Source organism: Procambarus clarkii, chromosome 18 (assembly GCF_040958095.1).
Source record: "Procambarus clarkii isolate CNS0578487 chromosome 18, FALCON_Pclarkii_2.0, whole genome shotgun sequence".
In the NCBI taxonomy this organism is placed as follows: Eukaryota; Metazoa; Arthropoda; class Malacostraca; order Decapoda; family Cambaridae; genus Procambarus; species Procambarus clarkii.
In genome coordinates this window covers 41183812-41208488 of record NC_091167.1, presented here as the reverse complement: position 1 = coordinate 41208488, position 24677 = coordinate 41183812, and the positions used below count along the sequence as shown (strand labels likewise).

Genomic DNA, 24677 nt, shown 5'->3' with positions numbered 1-24677 from the left:
TTATATGCTTCTTCAGATGGGGACTCCATGATGAGGCGGCATACTCTAAGACTGGCCTTACGTGGGCAGTGTAAAGCGCCCTAAATGCCTCCTTACTTAGGTTTCTGAATGATGTTCTAACTTTTGCCAGTGTAGAGTACGCTGCTGTCGTTATCCTATTAATATGTGCCTCAGGAGATAGATTAGGTGTTACGTCCACCCCCAGGTCTGTGTGTGTGTGTGTGTGTGTGTGTGTGTGTGTGTGTGTGTGTGTGTGTGTGTGTGTGTGTGTGTGTATGTGTGTGTGTGTGTGTGTGAAAAAAATAGTAACAGTTGATTGACAGTTGAGAGGTGGGCCGAAAGAGCAAAGCGCAACCCCCGCAAACACAACTAGATGAATACAACTAGGTGAATATACACCCGCGCCCTCTCACCACAATCACTACCCATCTCTAGTCTCCTCCACAATCAGCCCTGCCCACTCCACCAAGAAGCTTACAATCATGCCTCCCACTGGATACATAATATGCTGTACTCAAGCTATGAAGTGTACACCCACAGCCTATTTTGCTGTAGACCAAAGTGTATACTCGCTGATGGATCAAGAAACCTATTATGATGTCCTTGTAATAACCATGCTGTAGTTGGTAGCTTTTATGCACGCTTTCACACTAAAATCGCTTGTCACATTAAAAATAATAGTCAACCATCCGTTTTTTTTTCTCTTAAAACCGCTTTCTACTCTACCACCTAGTCCTCCTGTCCACCCAATCACTTGGGTCACTAGTGGGTGAACGGTAGAGCGACGGTCTCGCTTCATGCAGGTCGGCGTTCAATCCCCGACCCTCCCAAAGTGGTTAGGCACCATTCCATCCCCCCGTCCCATCACATATCCTTATCCTGACCTCTCTTCCACAGCTATATACTCGTAACGTCTTGGCGCTTTCCCCTAATAATTCCCTCTACCCAGTGCACAATAAACCTGCCCCCACCAAGTCCCCCAACTCCCCCAACTCCCCCAACTCCCCCAACTCGTCCACACCACTAATAATTGTACACAATCATCCCCTTCTCCAGAGTGAATTTCTTACCGGTACTAAGCTGCCTACAATCGCAGTTGAATCCGTAATCGTATTTTTCGATTGTTTACGAAAAGCGCCGTCAATCTTTAGATAGTTAGGCCTGCTAATCTATCGTGTGGCAGCAGACACCTGGCTGGTGTGGCAGCAGACACCTGACTGGTGCTGCTAAAGCTAGAATACAATAGTCGGATATACATGGCTCCTAATATTATATGGTCATTCTGAAAGTGCACTTAGTCTATCAGTAGTATCTTAGATAAATGATATAGTAAGTCAACTACAATTTAAGCTTTGCAATGTACAATGAGGAGTATCTTCATACATGTAGCTATTCCAGTACTGATTTACCAAAACAGATAAATTGATGATAATGATACAATGCAGTGTATATATAATGTCTTACGGTATTAATGAAAATAAATATAATGAAATAATATTTAACAAAGTCTTGTCATTCAATGCGTGTATAATGACGATACACACAGTATATTTTATGCAATGAATTTATATATTAATGAGATAAAAGATGTATATATTTATATATACACATATATATGTGGCTTGGATCTGTTCCACATAGATATGGAACAGAGATTCTTGGGACTCTGTTACATTTAGACATTCTGATAGTTTTGTGATACAGTGTGTGGTGGGACTCTGAGTGTGAAGAACTGTGCTGGTGGGTTATGTTGATCGAGTGGCAGTTCGTTCTCCTTCCTATCTACTCTTCTGTTCATGTTCCATCAGGTCCCTCTACTCTCCCCTCTTCCATTCCTCCTTTCCTCCGTCCCACCATCCCACCTTTCTCTCTCTCTCTCTCTTTCTCCTACCTTCATATCATCAAATAACTCCTTCCTGCTTATGTCATCAACTCACTTCTTGCCAATCAGATTTCCTCAGCTCGACGTATGGCCGGAATACATACGAATCTCATGCGACTTCTTAGCCGATAATAATCTTCCTTTTGTAATATATTCACCGGCTCATCTGGGCCAAGATGGTCCGGCGGTGACCCTCGCTTCCAGGCGGAATCAGGTCATCACCGATTCGGTTCACCAGGTCGAGGTCAGTTTGGTGTTTCCTTTGACGACGAGCACTTCGTCTCTGGGACTGTGGTGAGTGCTGCTGATGCTGTTCCTGTCTCCTGGGGTCATGGCGCTGTCTTGGGGAATCTGGAGTCTTTGATCTTCTCTTTTTGAATCGGACACTATTTGAAACATCTCTCCACCACCACCACCACTGCTGGTGAGACACAAGATGACTCGCCATCCTGGTTGACACGTTCCACTCTGGTCGACACGTTCTACCCTGGTCGACACGCTCCACCCTGGTCGACACCCTGTCGCCTGGTGGAACTTGTCCATCGTTGGGTCGTGTAAATTTGTTATGTAATTGTTCTCTTTATCATGTTTTAACTTTATGGTGGTGCTGTTTAATAAGTATTTTCTAAACATTCGTTAGTTTCAAGAGAAAGAACTTCATGAATTATTTTCTGGAGGTTTGGTTCCTATGACACGTCCTGACTGTCCGAATCCTATGACTTCATTTTTTTTTTTGGTACGAGGTGTTTGGGGGAAAGAGGGGAAAAACACTTGTGTTTTAAGCTGGGGTTCAAGCAAATGAAGTGGAAGTTTAGTTCAAGTGGTATTAATGAGGCGAGTGTTTGGTGTTGGGATAGATGGTTATAAAACCTGTCCCAGCTGCGGTTGGGATAGATAGTTAGAACCTGTCCCAACCGGTGTTGGATTAGATGTTGACAACCTGCTCTAATTGGCTCGGAGAGTTGCCGGGGGTATGGAAACTGAGGCGGAATGTTGGTGGCCTTGCCTCTGGGATCCTCCGGGAGTTGTTGCCCTTCTAATCACCTTCTTGTTTGCTTCGCATTTCTTATCTTGTTTGTTTATGGCTTATGTACACACCTTGAGTACACTAGGGTCTGGGAGTTTCACTCGCCGGGTCTTCAGAGAAAGTCGGGATTCATAAAACACTCACCCATATATTAACGAAGCCTGTACATCTTTTTCAACAAATATGGCGGCTTTACATATGTTTAATAAACCGTTTAAGATCTTCAAAAACCATACAACCCATGTTTACTATTGTCTTGAAAAAAACAATTAGTATATCAGAGCTCGTAAACATTATAAAACGCTAACACAGCTGCCATGATGTAAAGGTTTCGAGATAATTGATGAATATCGGGCCCAGGAGCGGAATGTTGAGCACACGTGTGGAGGGGAGGGGAGGGATTGACTGGAAGACCTCACTCTCAGGGACGTATATATTTATCACAACTGAAGAGTTGACAACAGCGATGTCTCACATCTGTAGCGTTGATAACAGTAAAGACGGAGACAGGTGCCCGTGGACAGCTGTCTTAGGTCTGATATGGCAGGTGTGACAATCTCTTCGTACAAGCTTGCAGGTGTGGTTGAGCTGATTCTTACTAGCTTATGGGTGTGTGGTCACGCTTCTTACATGCTTATAGGTGTGGTTGAGTGTGTCCATGCAGGCTTACAGGTGTGGGTAAGGTATGCTTGGTCTTACGAGTTTACAAGCATGACCTAGTTTATTCTCGCACAACAGTCCTTATCCTTAGTTCTTCACAAGCTAGTAAGGCAGTTTAATTTATTATGGCACATCCTTCTACAAGCTGGTACATCCTTCTACAAGCTGGTACATCTTTCTACGAGCTGGCACATCCCTCTACACGCTAGTACATCATTCTACAAGCTGGAACGTCCAGGCAGCCCGTCCTCCAAACAAAGACCCAAAGTCCATTCCATGCACCCGCCAAACCCCCTGTTTATGAATGAAAACGGTTTACACACGACTCACAACTGATAACATCCGAACATTTCCAGAACAAGTGCTTCGCTGACAACGTTTGTTCGAACCACAACGCTGTAAATGCTTCACCCACGTACTACAAATACAAATAATCGCCAACAGAACCTAAACACCAAACCTAACCAGTGCCTAAATATGCACAATATGCTAATATATAATAATATTAATTTATATTTGAGAAAAGTTCTGTTTTGAATGAACACAATGTTAAAATTGATGAATGGCTCTTTGGGGTCGACCGCTGGATGGAATGGACTTGTTCTTAGGACGGGTTGTATGAGGACGGGCTGAGGTTCGTGTACCCGAAGTTCGTGTACCCGAGGGTACACGAGATGTACCCGAGGATCGTGTACCCGAGGATCGTGTACCCGAGGCTCGTGTACCCGAGGCTGGTGGACCCGGAAAGCAGTGTTAGGGGAGGCGGCCTCAGCGAGGCGTGGTAGACCATGCATGATGATCAGTATCGGACCGACCTCGCTGTCTGCTGTGGGGCGTGGCGCGGGGCGTGGGGCAGTGAGTGTAATGACGAAGGGCGTGGTCGTGACGGGCGTGGGTTAAAGGGAAATGGGGGGGAGGGCATATATGGTGATGACGGGCGGTGTTGTGGTGGTGATGAGCGTGGTGGTGACTACCCGCCAAACACACGACGAAATTACGACGTCGCTACAACGTTTGAACAAGTTTTAACACCTAACAAGTTGTAACAACCAATATAGCAAGTTGTAACAACGTTCTGATACGTCATAAGCACGTTATAACAAGATGTAACAACTTTATTACAAGTTGTCACAAGGGAATCATAAGGACCGTTACGTTGTGTGTTTACAGAGCCATGGCCATCACCAGCATGGACGGTAGAGCGACGGTCTCGCTTCATGCAGGTCGGCGTTCAATCCCCGACCGTCCAGATGGTTGAGCACCATTCCTTCCCTCCGTCCCATCCTAAATCCTTATCCTGACCGCCTTCCAAGTGCTATATAGTCGTAATGGCTTGGTGCTTTTCCCTGAAAATTCCCTCCCTGTCATCGTGTGAAAAGAACAGCAGTGATTCATACAATAAGGTGTAAGGGGGGGGGGGATGTGCGAATGGTAGAAAACGAGCGAAATATGTGACCGAACAGTGCACGAAAGGTGTAGAGATATGAAAAAAGCAAACTAAAGATGTGAACCCTCCGAAAAGCTTGAGAAACAAGCTTGAATTCAAGCTTGAGATCACCGGAAGAGATTCTTCAGCTCTGAACAACATGAGACCAGCGCATACTATACGCTCGAGCTGGTGAAGCATCAACGTAACACATCAACAACAACCATCTGGTAGTTGTTGATGTGTCCGTTTTGGACACATCAATGGTAGATGTTGTGGTAGTCAGTTTTGTTCATCTGTATCTAGTAAATATAAAGATCCTCGTTCTCATATCTTTATCAAGTGCTACATAGAATTAGTAGCTAAGCACTCTATCTTTTTTATCCCTCTCCTCTTTACTCCTCCCCCTCTCTCTCTCTCTCTCTCTTGTTGAGAGAGAGAGAGAGAGAGAGAGAGAGAGAGAGAGAGAGAGAGAGAGAGAGAGAGAGAGAGAGAGAGAGAGAGAGAGAGAGAGAGAGACAGAGACAGAGACAGAGAGAGAGAGAGAGAGACAGACAGAGAGAGAGAGAGAGAGAGAGAGAGAGAGAGAGAGAGAGAGAGAGAGAGAGAGAGAGAGAGAGAGAGAGAGAGAGAGAGAGAGAGAGATACATACTATCGAGCAACTGTGTCATTCATTTGTTATTTTGTTGGCGAGTTTCGCTCAATTTACACAGACTTTTCCATACTTTACAAAATTATTAAAAACATGTGAAGAATATAATGCCACGAGCATGGTGATTAATGCTAGCAAATGTGTGTCAGTGATATTCACTTCCTTAGCCTCCCATAGGCTACCTTCACTCTATTTTTTCCACCTAAATGGTACGTATGACATGTACGGAATAGCATGACTAAGTTCATGCCTACACTGAGTTCAAGCCTAAGTTCATGTCTAACTAAACTCATGATGATAACAAAAAATCATTGCCTTGGAAGTATTAGTCAAAAGCTGACTCATGATTGACGGGTTACGCTTTAATTCGTACATTTTGCTGTGAAGTGGAGGAGGGATAATTTCAACTCAAGCTTCTACTTGGCTTCCACTCACCAGGGGATCTAGGAGGCTTGAACCGCGGACCCCACCTGTGTGAGGCCTTGGCTCACTATTTACTTGCCCCAGAATGCAACCCCAAAGTAATTACCTTAATAATTAATTAATTACCTTAATAATTAATTAATTAATTAATTAATTAATTAATTAATTAATTAATTAATTAATTAATTAATTAATTAATTAATTAGTAATTACCAGGGTGTCTATTTAACTGTTTGATGAACAAAGGCATCATGTGAGAGGAAACGTGCCAAACCTTTTTTGTCCCACGAAGAGATTCAACCCATGTCGTCTCTCGATTGGGAGCCGGGAACGTAGGCTACTGTGCTACAAGACCCAATAAAAACTGGCCGAGTGGAGTTCAGGCATAATAAGGGCGTCGAACCCGTATTTTTGTTTGTAAACGTCAAAAATTCAACCTTATTTAGCGTTAGCATGTTATATTTTATACGTATTCGTTGTATGTATCATAGACATTCTAGCTTCCCATACACATCACGGACCTCCGGATACAAACTGGAATACAGGTGAATCATATATGCGTTACAGAGAGTAAGTCACATTAACGTGGTTGATAATGAACAATTCAATCCACACAGTGGGTGGCTCCGTGGTAACATGCACTCCCCACATCTCGCGAGCTGTTTCGTCTGGGTTTGAGTCCTGGCCAGGGAGGATTGCCTAGGCTCCAAACCTTAAGTGTACGCCTCTGTTCACCCAACAGTAATTGCGTACCTGGTTGTTAACCAATGAGTGGGTGGTGTTCCAGGGAACACTAGTGTGATAAGGATTGCCTTAAGCTACGGAAACGGGAAAGCCTTCAGCCTGATAACAGGAGCCAGGAGTAAGTTGCTCCTGTAACCACCTGGTAACAGGAGCCAGGAGTAGTCTACTCCTGTAACCACCTGGTAACAGGAGCCAGGAGTAGTCTACTCCTGTAACCACCTGGTAACAGGAGCCAGGAGTAGTCTACTCCTGTAACCACCTGGTAACAGGAGCCAGGAGTAGTCTACTCCTGTAACCACCTGGTAACAGGAGCCAGGAGTAGTCTACTCCTGTAACCACCTGTGTAAATATATATGAAAATAAATCAAGGTGACGATGTTTTGGTCTTTCACCAAGGCTTGACAAAGGGTTCAGGACGGAGCTAAAAGTCGCTTGGTAAATATGCATCGTGTCGGTGGAGTAAATGCGTTTTATTCCACAAAAATGTAACGCAATAGAATGTTTTGTCGTGACGAGGTACGTCACAGATAATAATGTGAGTGGAAGTACATGTCGCTTATGACTGGTCGTTGAGAAATGTCGCATCCGGAGGGAGATATATGACTAATCTCTGATTATTAGTTTATAATCAGTATTTATATTTTGTGCATGAGCGTGCGTGCGTGCGTGCGTGCGTGCTGGTGAGGTGGAGAGAGAGTGCGTGGTGGCTCATCACCCACTCTTCAAGGATTAGTGGAGAGAGAGAGTGTGAGTAGCTGCTCACTTCAAGGACTACTGTATTGCAACCTGTCGCTGTTTGCCTATCACTCACTTTGAGAGTGATTGCCGATGATTCAAATTATCCCCCCCCCCCCGTCATCATACTGAGAGCTCATCATACACAAGCGGAGCTGTACGATATCTTCTGTTTACTCAAGGGGGAGGGGGATGGTGTTGTGTTGACTGGCGCACGATTCTTTATAAACACACTGACATGACTCCCGCCATGCGCACTGTCAGAGGGAGCAGTCTTATTCCAGGCTGGGTCATGACCACTCGCTGTGACAGTAACAGTCTAGGGCATGACCCCGCCCTGTGACAGGGACAAACTGGGGTCGTGATTACTTATTTCCCGTGACAGTGACATGTCGAGTCTTTAACATTTCCTCAGACAGTGACAGGCGTGAGTAAGCATTCACACCCACAAGGGTGGTACGTGATCACTGAGACACAGGTGGAAACTGAGTACCTAAATAAGCCACAGTCTTGTCAGAAAAACATTTTTTTAAGTGTCATAGTAGTTAACAGATGGAATGCACTAGGAAGTGATGTGGTGGAGGCCAACTCCATATACATGTAGATATGATAGAGCCCAATAGGCTCAGGAATCTGTACACCAGTTGACTGACAATTGACAGCCGGGACCAAAGAGTCTGAGCTTATCCCCCGCAACCACAACTAGGTGAGTACAGCTATGTAATAACACACACACACACACACACACACACACACACACACACACACACACACACACACACACACACACACACACACACACACACATTACAAACCAGTATTACCGATGTCCCATTTTCCCCTACTGACACATCTACCTTCGGCAGGACTCGCGGCCTGCCAACAGCGCTCCATCAGCGGTGGTGGACGGCGGCGACAACGAGTCCAGGCCAGCAAGACCGAGGCGGCAGCCTTCAACTGTCCACAGGACTTCGGCTACTACCCCCACCCGACGGACTGCACTCAGTACTTCGTCTGTGTCTTCGGCGGAGCTCTTCAGGAATCATGCACCGGAGGACTTGTCTACAGGTGGGTCCAAACGGTTTATCAAAAGCCTTGCTTAGATAAACTTTTAGTTTTTTTGAGTAATTTTACTTCAATGCAAAGTACTCTCAGTTTTCAATCTAAATATTTTGACAAACATTTGTTAGAATCCTGGAGTGGAAAGGTGAGTTAAGGGGAAGAGACTGAGCTGTAAGTGAAGAGAGCTTGTGAGCACGATGCCTCGTGAACACAAGTGTTCATATGGACTCACAAGTGTGTACGTGTTCACAGATGTACTCAAGGGTTCACAGTAAAGTATGAAAAAATATGTTAAACGTAGGACTGGTGCTGTTGGCACTTTATCTCACAGGGGGATGGAATAACAAGGGTGTACCCAGGTGTAGGAGAGACTGGGTACTCCAGGGTGTACCCAGGTGTAGGAGAGGCTGGGTACTCCAGGGTGTACCCAGGTGTAGGAGAGGCTGGGTACTCCAGGGTGTACCCAGGTGTAGGAGAGGCTGGGTACTCCAGGGTGTACCCAGGTGTAGGAGAGACTGGGTACTCCAGGGTGTACCCAGGTGTAGGAGAGGCTGGGTACTCCAGGGTGTACCCAGGTGTAGGAGAGGCTGGGTACTCCAGGGTGTACCCAGGTGTAAGAGCAACAGATGTGTTTCACACTCTCGCACCTTTAGATTGGATTGTGCTTTCGTTAAATACAGCATTTTTGTCTGTATTGTGTGTGGTCGCAGAGCTAATATTCTCGGTACATTTATCTGTGTAACACCGTGTAAAATTCGCTATAGTTCTCATCTGTCTCGCCACAGTCCTCATCGTCTCCAGCCTCACCATTGTCTCCTACTTACAGCCACGAGCTGGAGACGTGCGACTGGCCTCGTAACGTCGATTGCAACCCGTCCAAGACCAGTTCTGGCATCTCCACGGTGAAGGTCACCGACCCGAGGACCCAGAGCACGAGTCCCATCAGACCCTCCACCGAGGCGCTTACACCATCCGTCGGGTAGGTCTTCCGTTGGGTAGGTCGTCATACCCCCGTTGGGTAGGACGTCATACCCCCATTGGGTAGGTTGTCATACTCCCGTTGGGTAGGTCGTCATACCCCCGTTGGGTAGGACGTCATACCCCCATTGGGTAGGTTGTCATACTCCCGTTGGGTAGGTCGTCATACCCCCGTTGGGTAGGACGTCATACCCCTGTTGGGTAGGTCGTCATACCCCCGTTGGGTAGGACGTCATACCCCCGTTGGGTAGGTCGTCATACCCCCGTTGGGTAGGTCGTCATACCCCCGTTGGGTAGGTCGTCATACCCCCGTTGGATAGGACGTCATACCCCCGTTGGGTAGGACGTCATACCCCCGTTGGGTAGGTTGTCATACCCCCGTTGGGTAGGTCGTCATACCCAGCTCTTCTCCCTTGCAGGTGTTATGGACGTTGTTATATAAGGCTCTGTTCCCTCTCCCTGTCTTGTTCCTATCAAACATTAAGATGTAATTCAACTTTAACTTCCCTTTCCCTACTCTCCCCAATTATACCTCCGAGGAGTTAATTTACCGTGTAAATGATATTGATTCATTAATTCAGTTCAGTTCTCATATATTTTTTTCCCTTCGCTACATGTAAGGTAATCTTTCCGCCTCACTTATTGTTGCTAGAGGTCATAGAATGTATGCACCAGTTCTCTCTACCCTCCAGAGAGTCACAGGACCTTCACTCACGCACCTTTCTGCCCTCCAGCAGTTTTGACGCTCGTTTCGATCACACGTTCAGCTCCTCACAGACTCACCGCACCGCCCGGCCTGTGAGTCTCTTCAAATATTTTTATTTTATTTTCCTAAACAAAACAACTGATTTTAGTGTTACTAAATATTTTGTTTATACCTCATTTATTGATTTCTATTTTAGTAATATTTGTTCATGTCTCCCTCTATCTATCGGATCAATGTCTATCTACCTGGGTAAATCTATTTATACCTAATATATTATTGTATGTGTGGCAGTTCGATGGCGGTGATAGATCGAACAACCAGAGAGCTCTCTTCCTGCAGGAGTCCAGCCCGAAGCAAGCGCTCGTCTCTCCCCAGTTCTCTCAACAAGCTTTCTTTGACACTCCCGCGGTGAGTGGAGGAACTCCTTGGCTACTAGGTGGACTCTCTCTTAATGTTTAGTGTGTTGGCAATCACCTCATTGCTGACGGACCATCAGAGTGTTGGTCAGATGGCAATGAATGCTGGTTACACCGCCATGATTACTGCTTAGACCTTCATGAGTAAATAATAGACCCTAATGAGTACTGGTTGATCCCTCATGAATGTTAGACTCCCATGAGTAAAGAATAGACTGGTACTGGTTAGACCCCTAATGAATACAGATTAGATCTCCACGAGTACATGTTAGACCCGTATGAGTATTGAGTATAGACGCCATGAGTATAATGGGTAGACCCCATGATTGACCGTTGATTCAGCCCGGCCTCTCGAGTTGTCAGAACGGTCAGAAAATGATGTACTAAATTGCCCGAACCTAACCAAACTGATGCACCCACGCACAGAAAACGTGATCCTTTGCGAATCATTATAATTCATAGTACCTTATATTTTAGTCGGTAGGGAAATTTGTCATCAAAATACCATGAATTCGAGAGGACAGGATGGTTGATTAGAGGAGATCTGGTCGGGGACCGGGCCACGAGGGCGTTGAGTCCCGAAATCATCGTAACGTAGTCGCAAGGTAGACTCCGTACTCACACCTCCCCCCCTTCCTCCCATCCCCCCTCCACTCCAACACCCTTTGCTCCAGTATCTAATTAGTAACCGCCTGCTGTTCCAGCTTCACCTCCTGTACGTTCCAGAAATGTCAGAAGGTAGAGAATATTGACCTCCTTTGCCTCACCTCACTTGACGGTAAAGCGACGGCTTCGCTTCATGCAGGTCGGCGTTCAATCCCCCGACCGTTCCAAAAGTGGTTGGTCACCATTTCGTCCCATCCCAAATCCTTATCCTGACCGCTTCCAAGTGCAATATAGTCGTAATGACTTGGCGCTTTCCCCCCTTTCCTTCACCTCTTCCACTTGCTTACCAGCAGTTTTTCCGTGGTCACTAAACGCCATTATATCTGTCCCTGTGAGTTTCTCAAGCGACCCTCGGAAGTATAAAGAGAAAATCCGCGAAAAAGAGTTCATCAAATTTTCAAGTCGGTTCTGTGGCAATCATTCAACTTTAATAAACTTTTCTATGGTTCATTAATAACCAGTGAAGAATAAAAGCCAGTTGATTACCACTGATAACCAGTGGTCGAGTCTGGCCCCAGGCAGGGCTCGAGGAGAAGAACTCACGAAACCCTCTTCAGGTATGCTCCAGGTATACTACCGGCATACGGGCCTGTCACAAATGTATTAGCTGTTCAGAGATATACCAAGTCACAGTTATAAAATAACTTTCTATGGGTTTTGTGTTAATTTCAGCTTGAACCAGCATCACATAGTTCAGACTGAACCAGCATCATATCTCAGCTTGAACCAGTATCACATAGTTCACACTGAACCAGAATCATATCTCAGCTTGAACCAGCATCACATATCATCTCAGCATGAATCAGCATCGCATATTATTGAGTTAGTATAACTAAAGAGGTCCAGTTGGTCTTTCACCAGCCACTTGCCTTACTTTAAGAACCTTCAATAATGCCGCATTTCTCCCGTAGGTGCAGCAAACCAGCCGAAGGGCCCAGCTTAGAGCCAAGCCCGCCACCTTCTCTCCACACGTGTTCCAGTAAGTCTTCTGGACTCTTTCAGACGATGTGTACCTGTCAAAACGCGTCTCTAAACTGGACTGGCCTTCTTTAAACTTTCTGTTCTTTATTATCTTAAGTTTTTTGACGTAATAAGTGGACATTGACTAGAATACTCACTCACAACGTACAATTTAAAAGACTAACCCTAAAGCATAGAGTTAATGTAAGGAGTGGATTTCATTCATTCATTCATTTCATGCTAATTGATACAATATTTGATACCTCATTTTATGCCAGTCAAAAAATTATTATAATAACGTTCAAGTGAATGACCTGAATGACTGGCGATGTAAGTTACTCATATAGATTTAAATCATATACTATGTAATATTTCATATGTAATATTGCATGTTATATAATAATAATAATAATAATAATAATAATAATAATAATAATAATAATAATAATAATAATAATATTTAATAATGGTAATTTATCATTTCCAATATGTAACATTTCCATATCACACTAAGTAGTGTGAAGTGTGAATCCTCAACAATTGCTGGTCACTTTTGTTGCCTATTATGTGGATATCACATAGTTTGTTTAGTCAAATGTAGTAAATATAGAGTTCAAGTTGAAAGAAATTGATTCATAAAAAAATACGCTTTTAGTGTCTGCTTATCGAGTCATTGTCAACAGAAGCACCCATTTTAGAGGTCACTAAACGCTGCTAGGGAGTTCTTAGCCAGCTTCAAGGCCCCAGTGTTTTATCCTATGTTAAGCATTCATTAGCAATAATTAACATTACTGAATTATTAATCATCGGTCAAATCATCCCGAGCTTCAGATGAGACGAAACATCGTTCTCTCTCTCTCTTCCAAGACGTTTATTTTCCTCGTGCATGATTATCTACGACTATTGACAAAACAATGATGAATATACAGTGATGAATGTATGCTGTGGCTGTTAAATGTACCCAAATCATTACGAATTAAACTCTCGTTTACAGAAAAATTGAATTTCTATCAAGAAATACAATGTCAAATTATTTGGTATTACCCAAAGCAGCATAAAATAGATTATATTATATATATTTCTAAACTGTATCACATCAATAGACAATTGGCAAACAAGATTAATTCTCTAATTACCTCATTGTGAGGTTAGTGGTTGTCTACTGAGAGGACACCCTCACCAGGTTAAGGTACAAAAACATTAAGGTATTTTGACTGTCATGTATATTAAAGTTACTCCCTTCAGTGTATGATTACGGTGGGTGAGCCTACCTCTCCTCGGCCCAGTCACCGGTAGATAGACGCACAAGGAGACATATACACAGGAAGACAAATACACCGATAGATTGATACACTGGCAACGACAGCAATACGTAGAGATTTATATGCATTAGTAAATCGTTATTGGCAAATATAATATATTTAAAAAAATAAACAGTATTATATATATATATATATATATATATATATATATATATATATATATATATATATATATATATATATATATATTATATATATATATATATATATATATATATATATATATATATATATATATATATATATATATATATATATATATATATATATTGCTACATTAAAGATAGAAAAGTATTCTTGGTCTACTAGAACTACAGATACTATTATATTACTCTTAGATTACCTCCCTAATTTTCAATTGAAATAAGTGTCAATGTTTAGAGTTCCTTTGTTTGAGGCAGGACTATTTGGAACCGGTCAGTGCTATAGTGAGCCAGAAGTTTTAGGTAGCGGTCATAGCTGAAGCTGTAGCGAGCCAGGTCTGTTAGTAAGTAGCCATAGCTGTTATGTGAATTAAAGATAGGTACTTAGAGTATACACTGAAGATGTTTTGTCTCCAGAGTAGAGCCTCAGCTTACTAAGGTGATAATACCCAAGCCGGAGACAAGTTGGCTGTCGTACCAAGTGGTCAGAGCACACAGATATGCACATGGTATTTACTGTTAGTTGTGGTGGGGGCCGAGGAGCTGGGTGTGGTAAGCTTACGAGTGTTTGTGTGAAGGTGGCGCCAGCTGCAGTCACTCGAGAAGAAGTCGAGGCCTGTGCGCGAGGCACCCGAGGCCAAGCTTCATCAGCGAGACCTGACTGTCCTCGACGCCACAGACTCTGACTCTGGACACTCCTCCCAAGAAGCGACCTTACCTCCTGCCGCCCCTGCCAGGTTTGGGCCTCTGCACCCTACCCTCAGCACCAGCCCACACCACCAGCAGCAGCAGCAGCAGCAGCGACCCTCCGCGGCACCAGCAGCAGAATCCTCTTCCAGGAGCATCCGATCCCACTTTCCTGATACCCCTACACCTGACCAAGGGTTTGCTCGCAGGCAGTCCGCTCCCCAAGGCAACTTTTTCCACCAAGATTTTTTTTCTAGTTTTCCCTCCAATCTATTTGGACAGCAACCCAGGCCCCAACACATCTTCCCGCGACAGTCATCATTAGCTAATCCTCTTGGGAATTTCCAGAATTTTAACCCATTCACCGCAGCATTCGACACGAGGCCTTTCTCCACCCCCGCGCGCGAGCAGCCGCAAAAACCTCCCTTCCAACAGCGAATCCGGCCCCACAAACAGCGAACAAGACCTCAAGTTAACCCATTCCGTCACAGGCCTCAACCCAAGCCATTCCCCATTAGATCGCACTTGAAACCCGTCCAATCACATTTTCAACTAGAGTCAAATCCAGCGAGGCCCCAATCCTTCCCAGATAGCCATGTTCAGGACTTGCACATCCCAGGACCGTACTCCGAGCCTTTCCTACCACAGGAGGCAGCTGTTCCGACCGCTGAGCGATACGACATATCTCTTTCACCCCCATCTCACTTAGAACCAGTTGAACCCCTCCAGAACCCAAGATTTCCCCAATTTCAATCCCAAATAGAGCCTCTGTTTCCATCATCGCCTCAGCCGCAGCAGATTTTCTCTTCCTCGCAAAAGCCCCAAGTTCATTCTAGCTATGTCAAGCCCGAGAACATTCAATTAATTTCAGAAACTCAAACTTCAACCTTTCCACCCAGACCTCACCCTACGTCACCAGTACCCAATATCACTTCACTTAAACATCGTGTCACTTCGCCAAAGCCTCGTGTCACTTCGCCAAAGCCTCGTGTCACTTCGCCAAAGCCTCGTGTCACTTCGCCAAAGCCTCGTGTCACCTCGTCAAAGCCTCGTGTCACCTCGCCAAAGCCTCACTTCACCACACCAAAGTCACAGGTCACAACAACACCTCATGTAACCACTTCGAAGCCCCGTGTCACCTCGCTAAGATCGCCCTTCACTTCTCAAATTTCTCGTCGCGTTCCGGTAACCCCGAGTCCCACGTCACCGGTGCCTCGACCCACCTCGCCAGAAACGCTTCCAGTATCAAATTCCATTGAGATCACGGATGAGCGTCCGATAAGAACCCGCCGCCCTGACACTTCTACTAGACTAGGCATTTCCCCAAGGCCACACCCGTCAACATTTCCCCCGTTTTCAAAGATCAGAGTGACACAGACGACCGGCCAAAATCCCAGAGTCTCGCAAAAGTTCATCCCTGGTGTACGACCTCCTCAAGTGCCAGGCACCGCGAGGCACCCTGAGCTCTCGAGACTGCCTGCGAGTAACCCTAAGACCCCGGACTCGACCCCATCCTCCCAAAGCCTTCTTCCCAACACCCAGGACAGCCGCCAGCCACCCAGGTATCCCACGACACTGCCTTACATACACCTAAGACTGTTATCGTTTCTATCTGCTCTTTCTACAAAAATTCAATTCATATTTCTCCCATGTGTAACTCCTTACTACGGCTATCCTCTTGAAAACACAGCTTGAGTCTCTTATGGTTATGTTGATGACAAAAAACAAGTCTATTTTCTTCGCAAGATCCCACTTCTGATAACTTTCTTTCCGGTGTGGAATAAACACTATAAAGACAGAACTGAACTGTGAAACTTTATTTACAATTTCAGCGGACAACACAATTTCGACAGACTGACTTTCTATATGTGTGTGATTATTTATTTGACTTATCTTTCATATTTATAAAATCCGAATGCAGGTAATTAGACCAACTTCAACAACATTCTTGCAGTATGTATGCAAAGGTGAGGAACACATTCACAACTTGGAAATTAAGTTAGATTTTCAAAGCACCATTGTTTGCTGGTTTTCTGAGCTGGCTTACCCAGCTTACAGATAGGGATAACTGAGTGCATAATAAGAGTACATGAAATAAGCTTTGTGGGTACGCCATCTCACTTGTGGAGCTTTTGTCAAGCTGAGAGTTGAGACAGATTATTATCACATATATGAAATAGATCGATGCACACCCACAGAGAAAGGCCTGGTAATGTATGACGTGGAGAGAGAGTAGAGCAGTTTAGTCCATGCAAGTACATAATCAACTAATTATTTTATCACTTGCAATGTTGACACTGTTCATTGCAGGAAGAGAGATGTATCTTAACACACATGTTTACGCAAAATTTCAACTCGAAGCATATATATGATGACTGAAGAAAGACAATGTTATAAGAGAAAGCCATAAACATAGCTGTTAATAGTTCAGTCTAAAGTTATAATAATGACTTGAATATTATAGGTCCAATATATCATAGAATGGTCTGAGGTCACAGAAATCAGTGCTTACTCACACCCTTCACTATCTACAGAGCCACCACCCAGGCCCCGGCCCCTCCAGCTCCCCAAGTAGACGAAACTCTCTACGCTGACCTCAACCTGACGGATCACGACTACCTGTACTACTACGACGACCTCCTGTACGGTGAGTTATCAGAACGGCACGAAATTTCCTCTGTAATCCGTGTCTACTCCTAATGTTATGAAGGCTTCCGCCGTCACGAGGAATGTCAATAACTACTGCTGTGAAGCTGACTCCTTGAGAACCGGTTAGTGCTCGATATCAGGAACCACGTCTTCTGTATTTACGTTAAAACCTGAATCACCTCTTGTACAGTTATTCACTACCTCAATAAATGGTTTGGTCTCCCTGTGTCAGCAACAGGAAGTACGGTAAGTTTCTCGAGTATCTATACATCTTAACATACAAGACATTGGAGAGTTTCTTCAAAATATGATTCCTATGTCTACTCAGTATACCAGTATACAACTGGTTCACCATTGATTTGGAAAGAGGTTCGTTGATTTATGGAACAGATTGTTTCATTCATCATACTCACAGGTTCAACTCCTGCCAGTGTATAATATACTCACAGGTTCAACTCCTGCCAGTGTATAATGTACTCACAGGTTCAACTCCTGCCAGTGTATAATGTACTCACAGGTTCAACTCCTGCCAGTGTATAATGTACTCACAGGTTCAACTCCTGCCAGTGTATAACGTACCCACAGGTTCAACTACTGCCAGTGTATAACGTACCCACAGGTTCAACTCCTGCCAGTGTATAATGTACTCACAGGTTCAACTACTGCCAGTGTATAACGTACCCACAGGTTCAACTCCTGCCAGTGTATAACGTACCCACAGGTTCAACTCCTGCCAGTGTATAACGTACCCACAGGTTCAACTACTGCCAGTGTATAACGTACCCACAGGTTCAACTCCTGCCAGTGTATAACGTACCCACAGGTTCAACTACTGCCAGTGTATAATGTACTCACAGGATCAACTTCTACTTACAGACTACTATGAAACAGCGTCGCCAGCTCCGGCCGCTACTCAGGCCACCCGGGTGCCAGCACAGAGACAACAGGGCACACACACCCCACAAAGGTAACCACGAGGCTCTAGGTCTCTCGATATTCCCTCGTTACTAAGTATATTTTCATGTTACTGAGTACAAACAGCCTCAGTATGTTGCTTTATCCATCTGGTAACGTTTTCTTGCATCCTTTTTTTTTTCTTCAGCATATATATATGTATTGTGTTTTAAGATCTGGCTGAAAAAAGTTGTGATATATTTTTGTGTAAGCAATGAACACAGCAGATAAAAACGTCATTGAGCTCCGTTTATCGAAAGTTTCGAAAGTGACCGAGGAGGACATGCGGTACAAAATTTGTTTTTTATTTATATAAATATATGTAAAGAGAAAGAGAGTACAGACAACACTGCACAATTACGTGGTTGAAAATTGGAAAAACAAACCCACAATTCTGAAAGTAAATAGAGTACGTTTCGGTCCATCCCTGATCGTTATCAGGTCGACTTCATAAAGAGTCCAGGAGACGGACCGAAACGTCATCAATTCCATTTTTTTTTTAAATATTGAGAATATTGACAATTTTTTCATTATTTTGTGAGTGGGTTGTCTAGAGAAAGAAAAAGAGAGTTTACAACATAAACGAGGACAGTTATCCAACACCTGCGTATCAATGTGTCCCTCTGGTGAAGGTCGTTCACCAGCCAGACACCAGAGGACACGACGCCCCATAAACACACCTGTGTCACGGCGCTGTTCCAGGATCATCCCGCCGTACATTTGTGTACACACAATTCTCTTTCTCTCTCCCCCTGGCTTCCCCTTACTCATTAGGGATTCTCTTCTGCCCGATCACTGTGGTTCGGTAGTTCCTACACAAGGCGTCGTTGGGGGGGTCCTGCGACAGTGGCCAACCCTCTACTTTCCAACAAAGAACTGGTTACTCTTTTTTTGCAATATTTACCTTTTCTCTTGGCGGTTAAGTGCTTAATTCTGATGAGAAATAAACAAGAAAGACGCATATAACAGAGCCATTACTTGACATGTTATTACTAGAAATAAATTTTTGAGTGTTTTCCAAATGCAGTTCTTTTGCAATTTTCAACATTTTGTGTTGCAAATATGTAAAAAAAACAATAATTAAGCATTATACATCTTCGTTGTGATGCTGATTCTAATTATAGTTTACGTAATGAAAAACATAAGCAGAGTTTTTCCGACTCATGATCTAGTTCCTGGTGGTTTTTTTTGGACACTTTTGACCTTGTCACAAACGTGTTAACAAATAGTAAATGCAGCTTGTTCTCTGTGATATATCGTAGTTAATTCTTATTACGGCTTGTAAATCTCTGCTCCAATGGAATTACCCTGCGATTATAAAGGATACTTTGCCTTTTCAAGAAAACAATCAGACTCTGAATGCAATATTATTTGATCGCCACACGTAATGGGCTTTTTTCCCTCTAGCTTCTACTTTTGTAATTACTTTTTTAGATACGCACAGTAGCAATACTCTTTTGTAATGGCATTACTGGTGTTACCAGCTGCTCGGCCTTCACCACCTGTGCCAGTGTTACAAGATACCTCGCTCATACACAGTTGCTTCACCCCCCTGGAGCTTTTATATATATATATATATATATATATATATATATATATATATATATATATATATATATATATATATATATATATATATATATATATGTCGTACCTAGTAGCCAGAACGCACTTCTCAGCCTACTATGCAAGGCCCAATTTGCCTAATAAGCCAAGTTTTCATGAATTAATTGGTTTTCCGCAACCTAACCTACCTAACCTAACCTAACCTAACTTTTTCGGCTACCTAACCTAACCTTGCCTATAACGATAGGTTAGGTTAGGTTAGGTAGGGTTGGTTAGGTTCGGTCATATATCTACGTTAATTTTAACTCCAATAAAAAAAAATGACCTCATACATAATGAAATGGATAGCTTTATCATTTCATAACAAAAAAATTAGAGAAAATATGTTAATTCATGAAAACTTGGCTTATCAGGCAAATCGGGCCTTGCATAGTAGGCCGAGAAGTGCATTCTGGCTACTAGGTACGACATATATATATATATATATATATATATATATATATATATATATATATATATATATATATATATATATATATATATATATATATATATATATATATATATCCTGAGGTTTCAGCCTTGTGTTAAACCTTGCTGCTAATTTACAGACCTTATCTCGAGCTGTAATCACCTATACAAATTAAAAATCTAAAAGTTGTGTCTTGGTTTCCACCACCGACACTCTGAACTTGTAGAGGGTCAGGTGTAGCCACCAGGCACGTGGAGGTAGTGACCCGCACATCCCGTCCACCACCACCACCTCCACCTACCACCACCACTTCTACCACTACTAGTAGCACAACCACCACCACCACTACTACTACTACTACCACTCCCCGCCCCCGCACCACCACTACTACTACCACCACCACCACCACCCCAGCTCCCACGAGTGCCCCTAAGCTGAGGCCCATCCCTGTCAGGTATGCGCTGGTTAAAGAAAATTAAAGTTTTTTTTTTTTATTTTTTAGTCTGGCTTAGTAGAAGGCACTAACGTTTAGCTGCACGGACTTTCCTGAAGAAACGTCCAGCTTTGAAGTGCATAGTTTCAATAAGCTTGAAACTCAACTTACAATAACCAGCGCATTGACTATATAGATTATTAGCATTTCCATATAGCTGCCAGATCTGCCCTCGCATTCTTCCATTAGCAGAGTTTTTGGGGTCTTATTCTTCCATTGCTTATAGAGAGCCGCTTTAGTTTGCTCGAAATATGATCTAGAAACTTGGGCTGTTGGAATCTGGTGTAAGAATCTCACGGGTTCTTGTCATGTAACGCAAACCTGGTGCTTATATCTCCTCTCTACTATTACGCTTTCCTGAGAACTTTTCTAAGTTTTATCCCAAATGTTTTTTTTAACCATTACTTTCAAGAATTTAAATACAACTGAAAAAATTAATGTATTTGACTTTCCGGCAATGAAGTATATAAATAGGCTGCCATCCTTGCATCCCAATCTTTTATTAGCTCCCTCTATCAGTTATTCCATCAGTTATTCCCTCACTCCTTCCCTCTCTCCTTCCCTCCCATCCTCCTGTACCTCTCTTGTGATCCCTCTTAGCTCTCTCCTCCCCTAAAAAAAAATTCCCTCCGGCATAAGCCTTATATAATCCGCTATATCTGTGTACATAAACTTTCTTAAATAATACTTCTCGGTTAATGCTTAAGTCTGTATATATATATAAATATATATTATGTAAATAATGTCTCCAGTATTGCGATGTATAAAGGCTTATTTACTTGTGTACATAAGAAGCATGAACATAGTAATGTAAATAGGTAATATGTGGGGGTTTTCCGTTAGAAACTTAAGTTAATGATAATAGTGTTGAATGATAAGGTAAATATATAGCTGTGACGACCAAACATATATACCTAGATTTTAAGTGAGGTTCTTTTTTACCCATATTAATATAAATGATTCAGCTGTGAGTTGAATAATTCTATAATATGTGTGTGTGTGTGTGTGTGTGTGTGTGTGTGTGTGTGTGTGTATGTGTGTGTGTGTGTGTGTGTGTGTGTGTGTGTGTGTGTGTGTGTGTGTGTGTGTATGTATGTGTGTGTGTGTGTGTATGTATGTGTGTGTGTGTGTGTGTGTGTGTGTGTGTGTGTGTGTGTGTGTGTGTGTGTGTGTGTGTGTGTGTTTTGTACTTAATAGCCAAAGTTTCCCAACAAATCAAATGTTTTAAATACAATTTTTTTAAAAGTTATCCCAAATGGAATGATAGAACTTTTCGTTACAGTTTCGTAATGACAAGTTCATTAGATAGTTTTAAATCGTGTTCAACCTTAGAAACCTAACCTAACCTAACCTAACCTAAATTTGCCGATTATTTATCAGAACGGCCTAACAGCGCTAGAACTAGGATTATGTTGCAAATTTATGTAGACAATGTAATGTTATTATTAGACGTGAACTAATTTTGAAAGATATTTTTTTAAATATTAAAAAATCCCTCTGACAGTAAGAGAAGAGAGCTTCTCAGTTTTTTTGGGTATATTATAAGTTCAAGAAGATCAGATTTACGAGAGCTTGACGTAACTATTTTTACTGTCTCATTATGGTAGGTAAATAATCTCTCAGGCGGGATTATTTATGGTGAAGACTAAATGAATTATTGAGATAGATGCTAAGGAGCCCCTATTTCCTGTTATTAAAGTCGAATTTAAATACAGAATCAGATCAGAGGTGACAGCCATGGTAGCTAGGCTCCTGTAACACATCAAAAGACTTCATATTAGTTCCACTGAGAACAACTCTGACATTCCACACCATGGACTGATTCGGTGACTGTCACACTCAATCACAAAGTAGCATTGAACGAAGGGAAAAAGGAAGAAGCCATTTCAACAACGTTACTTCGAATTTCTAGAACTCGAGCGGAGCCTTCCTCTCCCTTCCCCAAGTCCTTCGTCCGTGGAGGTGCTTCCAGAGGAGAGGCCTCCTCTTCCCGTTCCTCTTCTTCTTCTCCCTCTTCCTCTCTCCGGGAAGCCACCACGTCCTCTAGGTCCTCCGCGTCACTAGATCTCCAAGAGCCGGCCTCTTCGTCATTCTTCTCTTCCGCAAGGTCTCTTGTTGGTCTCCTTGGTCAGGTCACTCTCTGGATGTGAACTGTGCTCTTGCTTGTCTTATCTCACTCACTTTTAGAAAGTCCACTCCTCCATTCAAGGCTTTCTTTCTGGGCATTTAAACTTTTTTTTGTAATAATTTTGTGTAATGAGTCCAGGAATGTTGTTTCCTACAATTCATATCTAAGAGAGTGTTGGCCTTCTTTTATCCCTATTTTGAGATTTTAATTAGCATTTGTGTTTCAAGTCAGGCTGGCCAGTTATCTCAATAGGTAGTTACCCGCATGCTGATGTGTGTGTGTTGAATTGTTGAGGAGTTGCAGGAGTCCCAGCCTGCAATTGCATGGCGACCCTCTCTTGTGAATTGGTTACTTATAAGCACGACAAAAAAGCGCAAGTTTACCACTTAATACATAAATCTAATCTTCTAATAATTGCTAATGATTTTAATATATTTTCAAGCACGCTAATAATAATAAAAAAAAGAGTTTAGGCCTGAACTCAATTTGGCATGCTAAGTGCACGCTGTTTGATTTAATTATATGTTACTCATTCATTAACTGAATAGCGAATGAGAATTAAACATAAATCTTAAAATAACTCAGTTGTATAAGACAGACAGTGTAGGCAATAGAGTCCTGATGGTGATGTTGTTGTTACAGGAACGCTAAAACCCAGGCCTTCGAATTTTCCGACTTTGACTTTGATTCTGCAAGCCCCATCTCGTCCTTTTCCTTCTCCGGAGTTACTGATCCTGAACCAACTACTCCCGAGCCTGTCCGATTCCCACCCACCTTCCCACCTGCTCCCCTAAGACAGCATCAACAATCTCACAACAATGGTCGTGCTGGAGCAGGATTACAATCAGCCCAACGATCTCATTCCTCCTCATCCTCACGTTCTCATTCCTCTGCATTTTCCCAATCCCAGACCTCTGCAGTTTCCCAATCCCAGCCCTCTGCCTTTTCCCAATCTCAGCCCTCTGCCATTCCCCAGGGTTCACTTTCTCCCCACTTTGCGAGAATCCCAGCTATTGGGAGTACCAAGAAGATTCAAACTCAGAGCCAAGAAGGCTCGTTCACCCAGTCAGCATCCCAGGCACTGAGAGCTCTGTCTAACATCGCCACTGACTTCCCCGAGACCTTCCCTGGCCTCCAAAATGAGACCCCTACAAGGGATTCTCCCTCACCCTCTCCTTCCCGTAACTCTAACGCCAGATCCTCCCAAATATCCCAAACCGTCCCAACCTCTTCTTCCAGTTCTGGTTCCTCTAGTTCAGCCAAGAGTCCCTCGAGGTACGTTATGAGTTAACTCTCTCTGATGCGCTGGAAGTCAGTAATCCAGACGTCTGTGACTCCAAAGCATGGTGTTTGAAGTTTTCTAGTGCATGGCGTTTTTCTTCTGCGTTCCAGTCAAACGGCAGCGGGTTAATGCTTTTATAAAACTGCTGCATTGACGAAGTCTGCGTCTCTTCCATTATCTCCTAATGTTTCATTCTTATAACGCTTAATATACCTTTTTTATAAATTTATCAATAATGTCTTTGATAAACGAACTCTTCCACATTCAACTTCCTGTCTAAATTTTCTCTTATGTTTCATCTTTAACCTTCTTAATAAATTATATTCTTTTTTTGTAAGATGCTTCAGCATTTTCTTGACATTTATCCACATATCATCCAACTTTACAATTCTCACCACAAACGAAGGTAATAAAGACTCGTTTTAGTGACTATGTGACTCTCTTGTATGTCTTAATTAATTTTGTACTCATGACTCATTTCAGAAAAAAAAATGGACTTGACTCATTGAGACACTGAGTAAAATCTCATACATCATTCATACCGATCTGCTGGTTCCCATTGACGGACACAAAACAGTCCTTGACAATGCTTGAAATTTTTTTTACTAAGCAAGATATTAGACGATATATGCTGTGTTAATTGT

At 43.0% G+C, this 24677-nt stretch overlaps 1 protein-coding gene across 1 annotated transcript in view; it reads left to right on the top strand.

Annotated features, from left to right (window-relative positions):
- The first annotated feature begins 4357 nt into the window (after positions 1–4357).
- LOC138366112 (mucin-2-like) overlaps positions 4358–24677 on the top strand; it is a 38171-nt gene continuing 17851 nt past the window's right edge. The window contains exons 1-11 of the mRNA XM_069326849.1: positions 4358–4424; positions 8416–8617; positions 9438–9590; positions 10282–10387; positions 10587–10703; positions 12289–12356; positions 17024–17136; positions 18015–18105; positions 20357–20584; positions 22536–22730; positions 23394–24026. Coding sequence (XP_069182950.1) covers positions 4358–4424; positions 8416–8617; positions 9438–9590; positions 10282–10387; positions 10587–10703; positions 12289–12356; positions 17024–17136; positions 18015–18105; positions 20357–20584; positions 22536–22730; positions 23394–24026 — 1973 coding nt within the window. The remainder of the gene's footprint in view (positions 4425–8415; positions 8618–9437; positions 9591–10281; positions 10388–10586; positions 10704–12288; positions 12357–17023; positions 17137–18014; positions 18106–20356; positions 20585–22535; positions 22731–23393; positions 24027–24677) is intronic.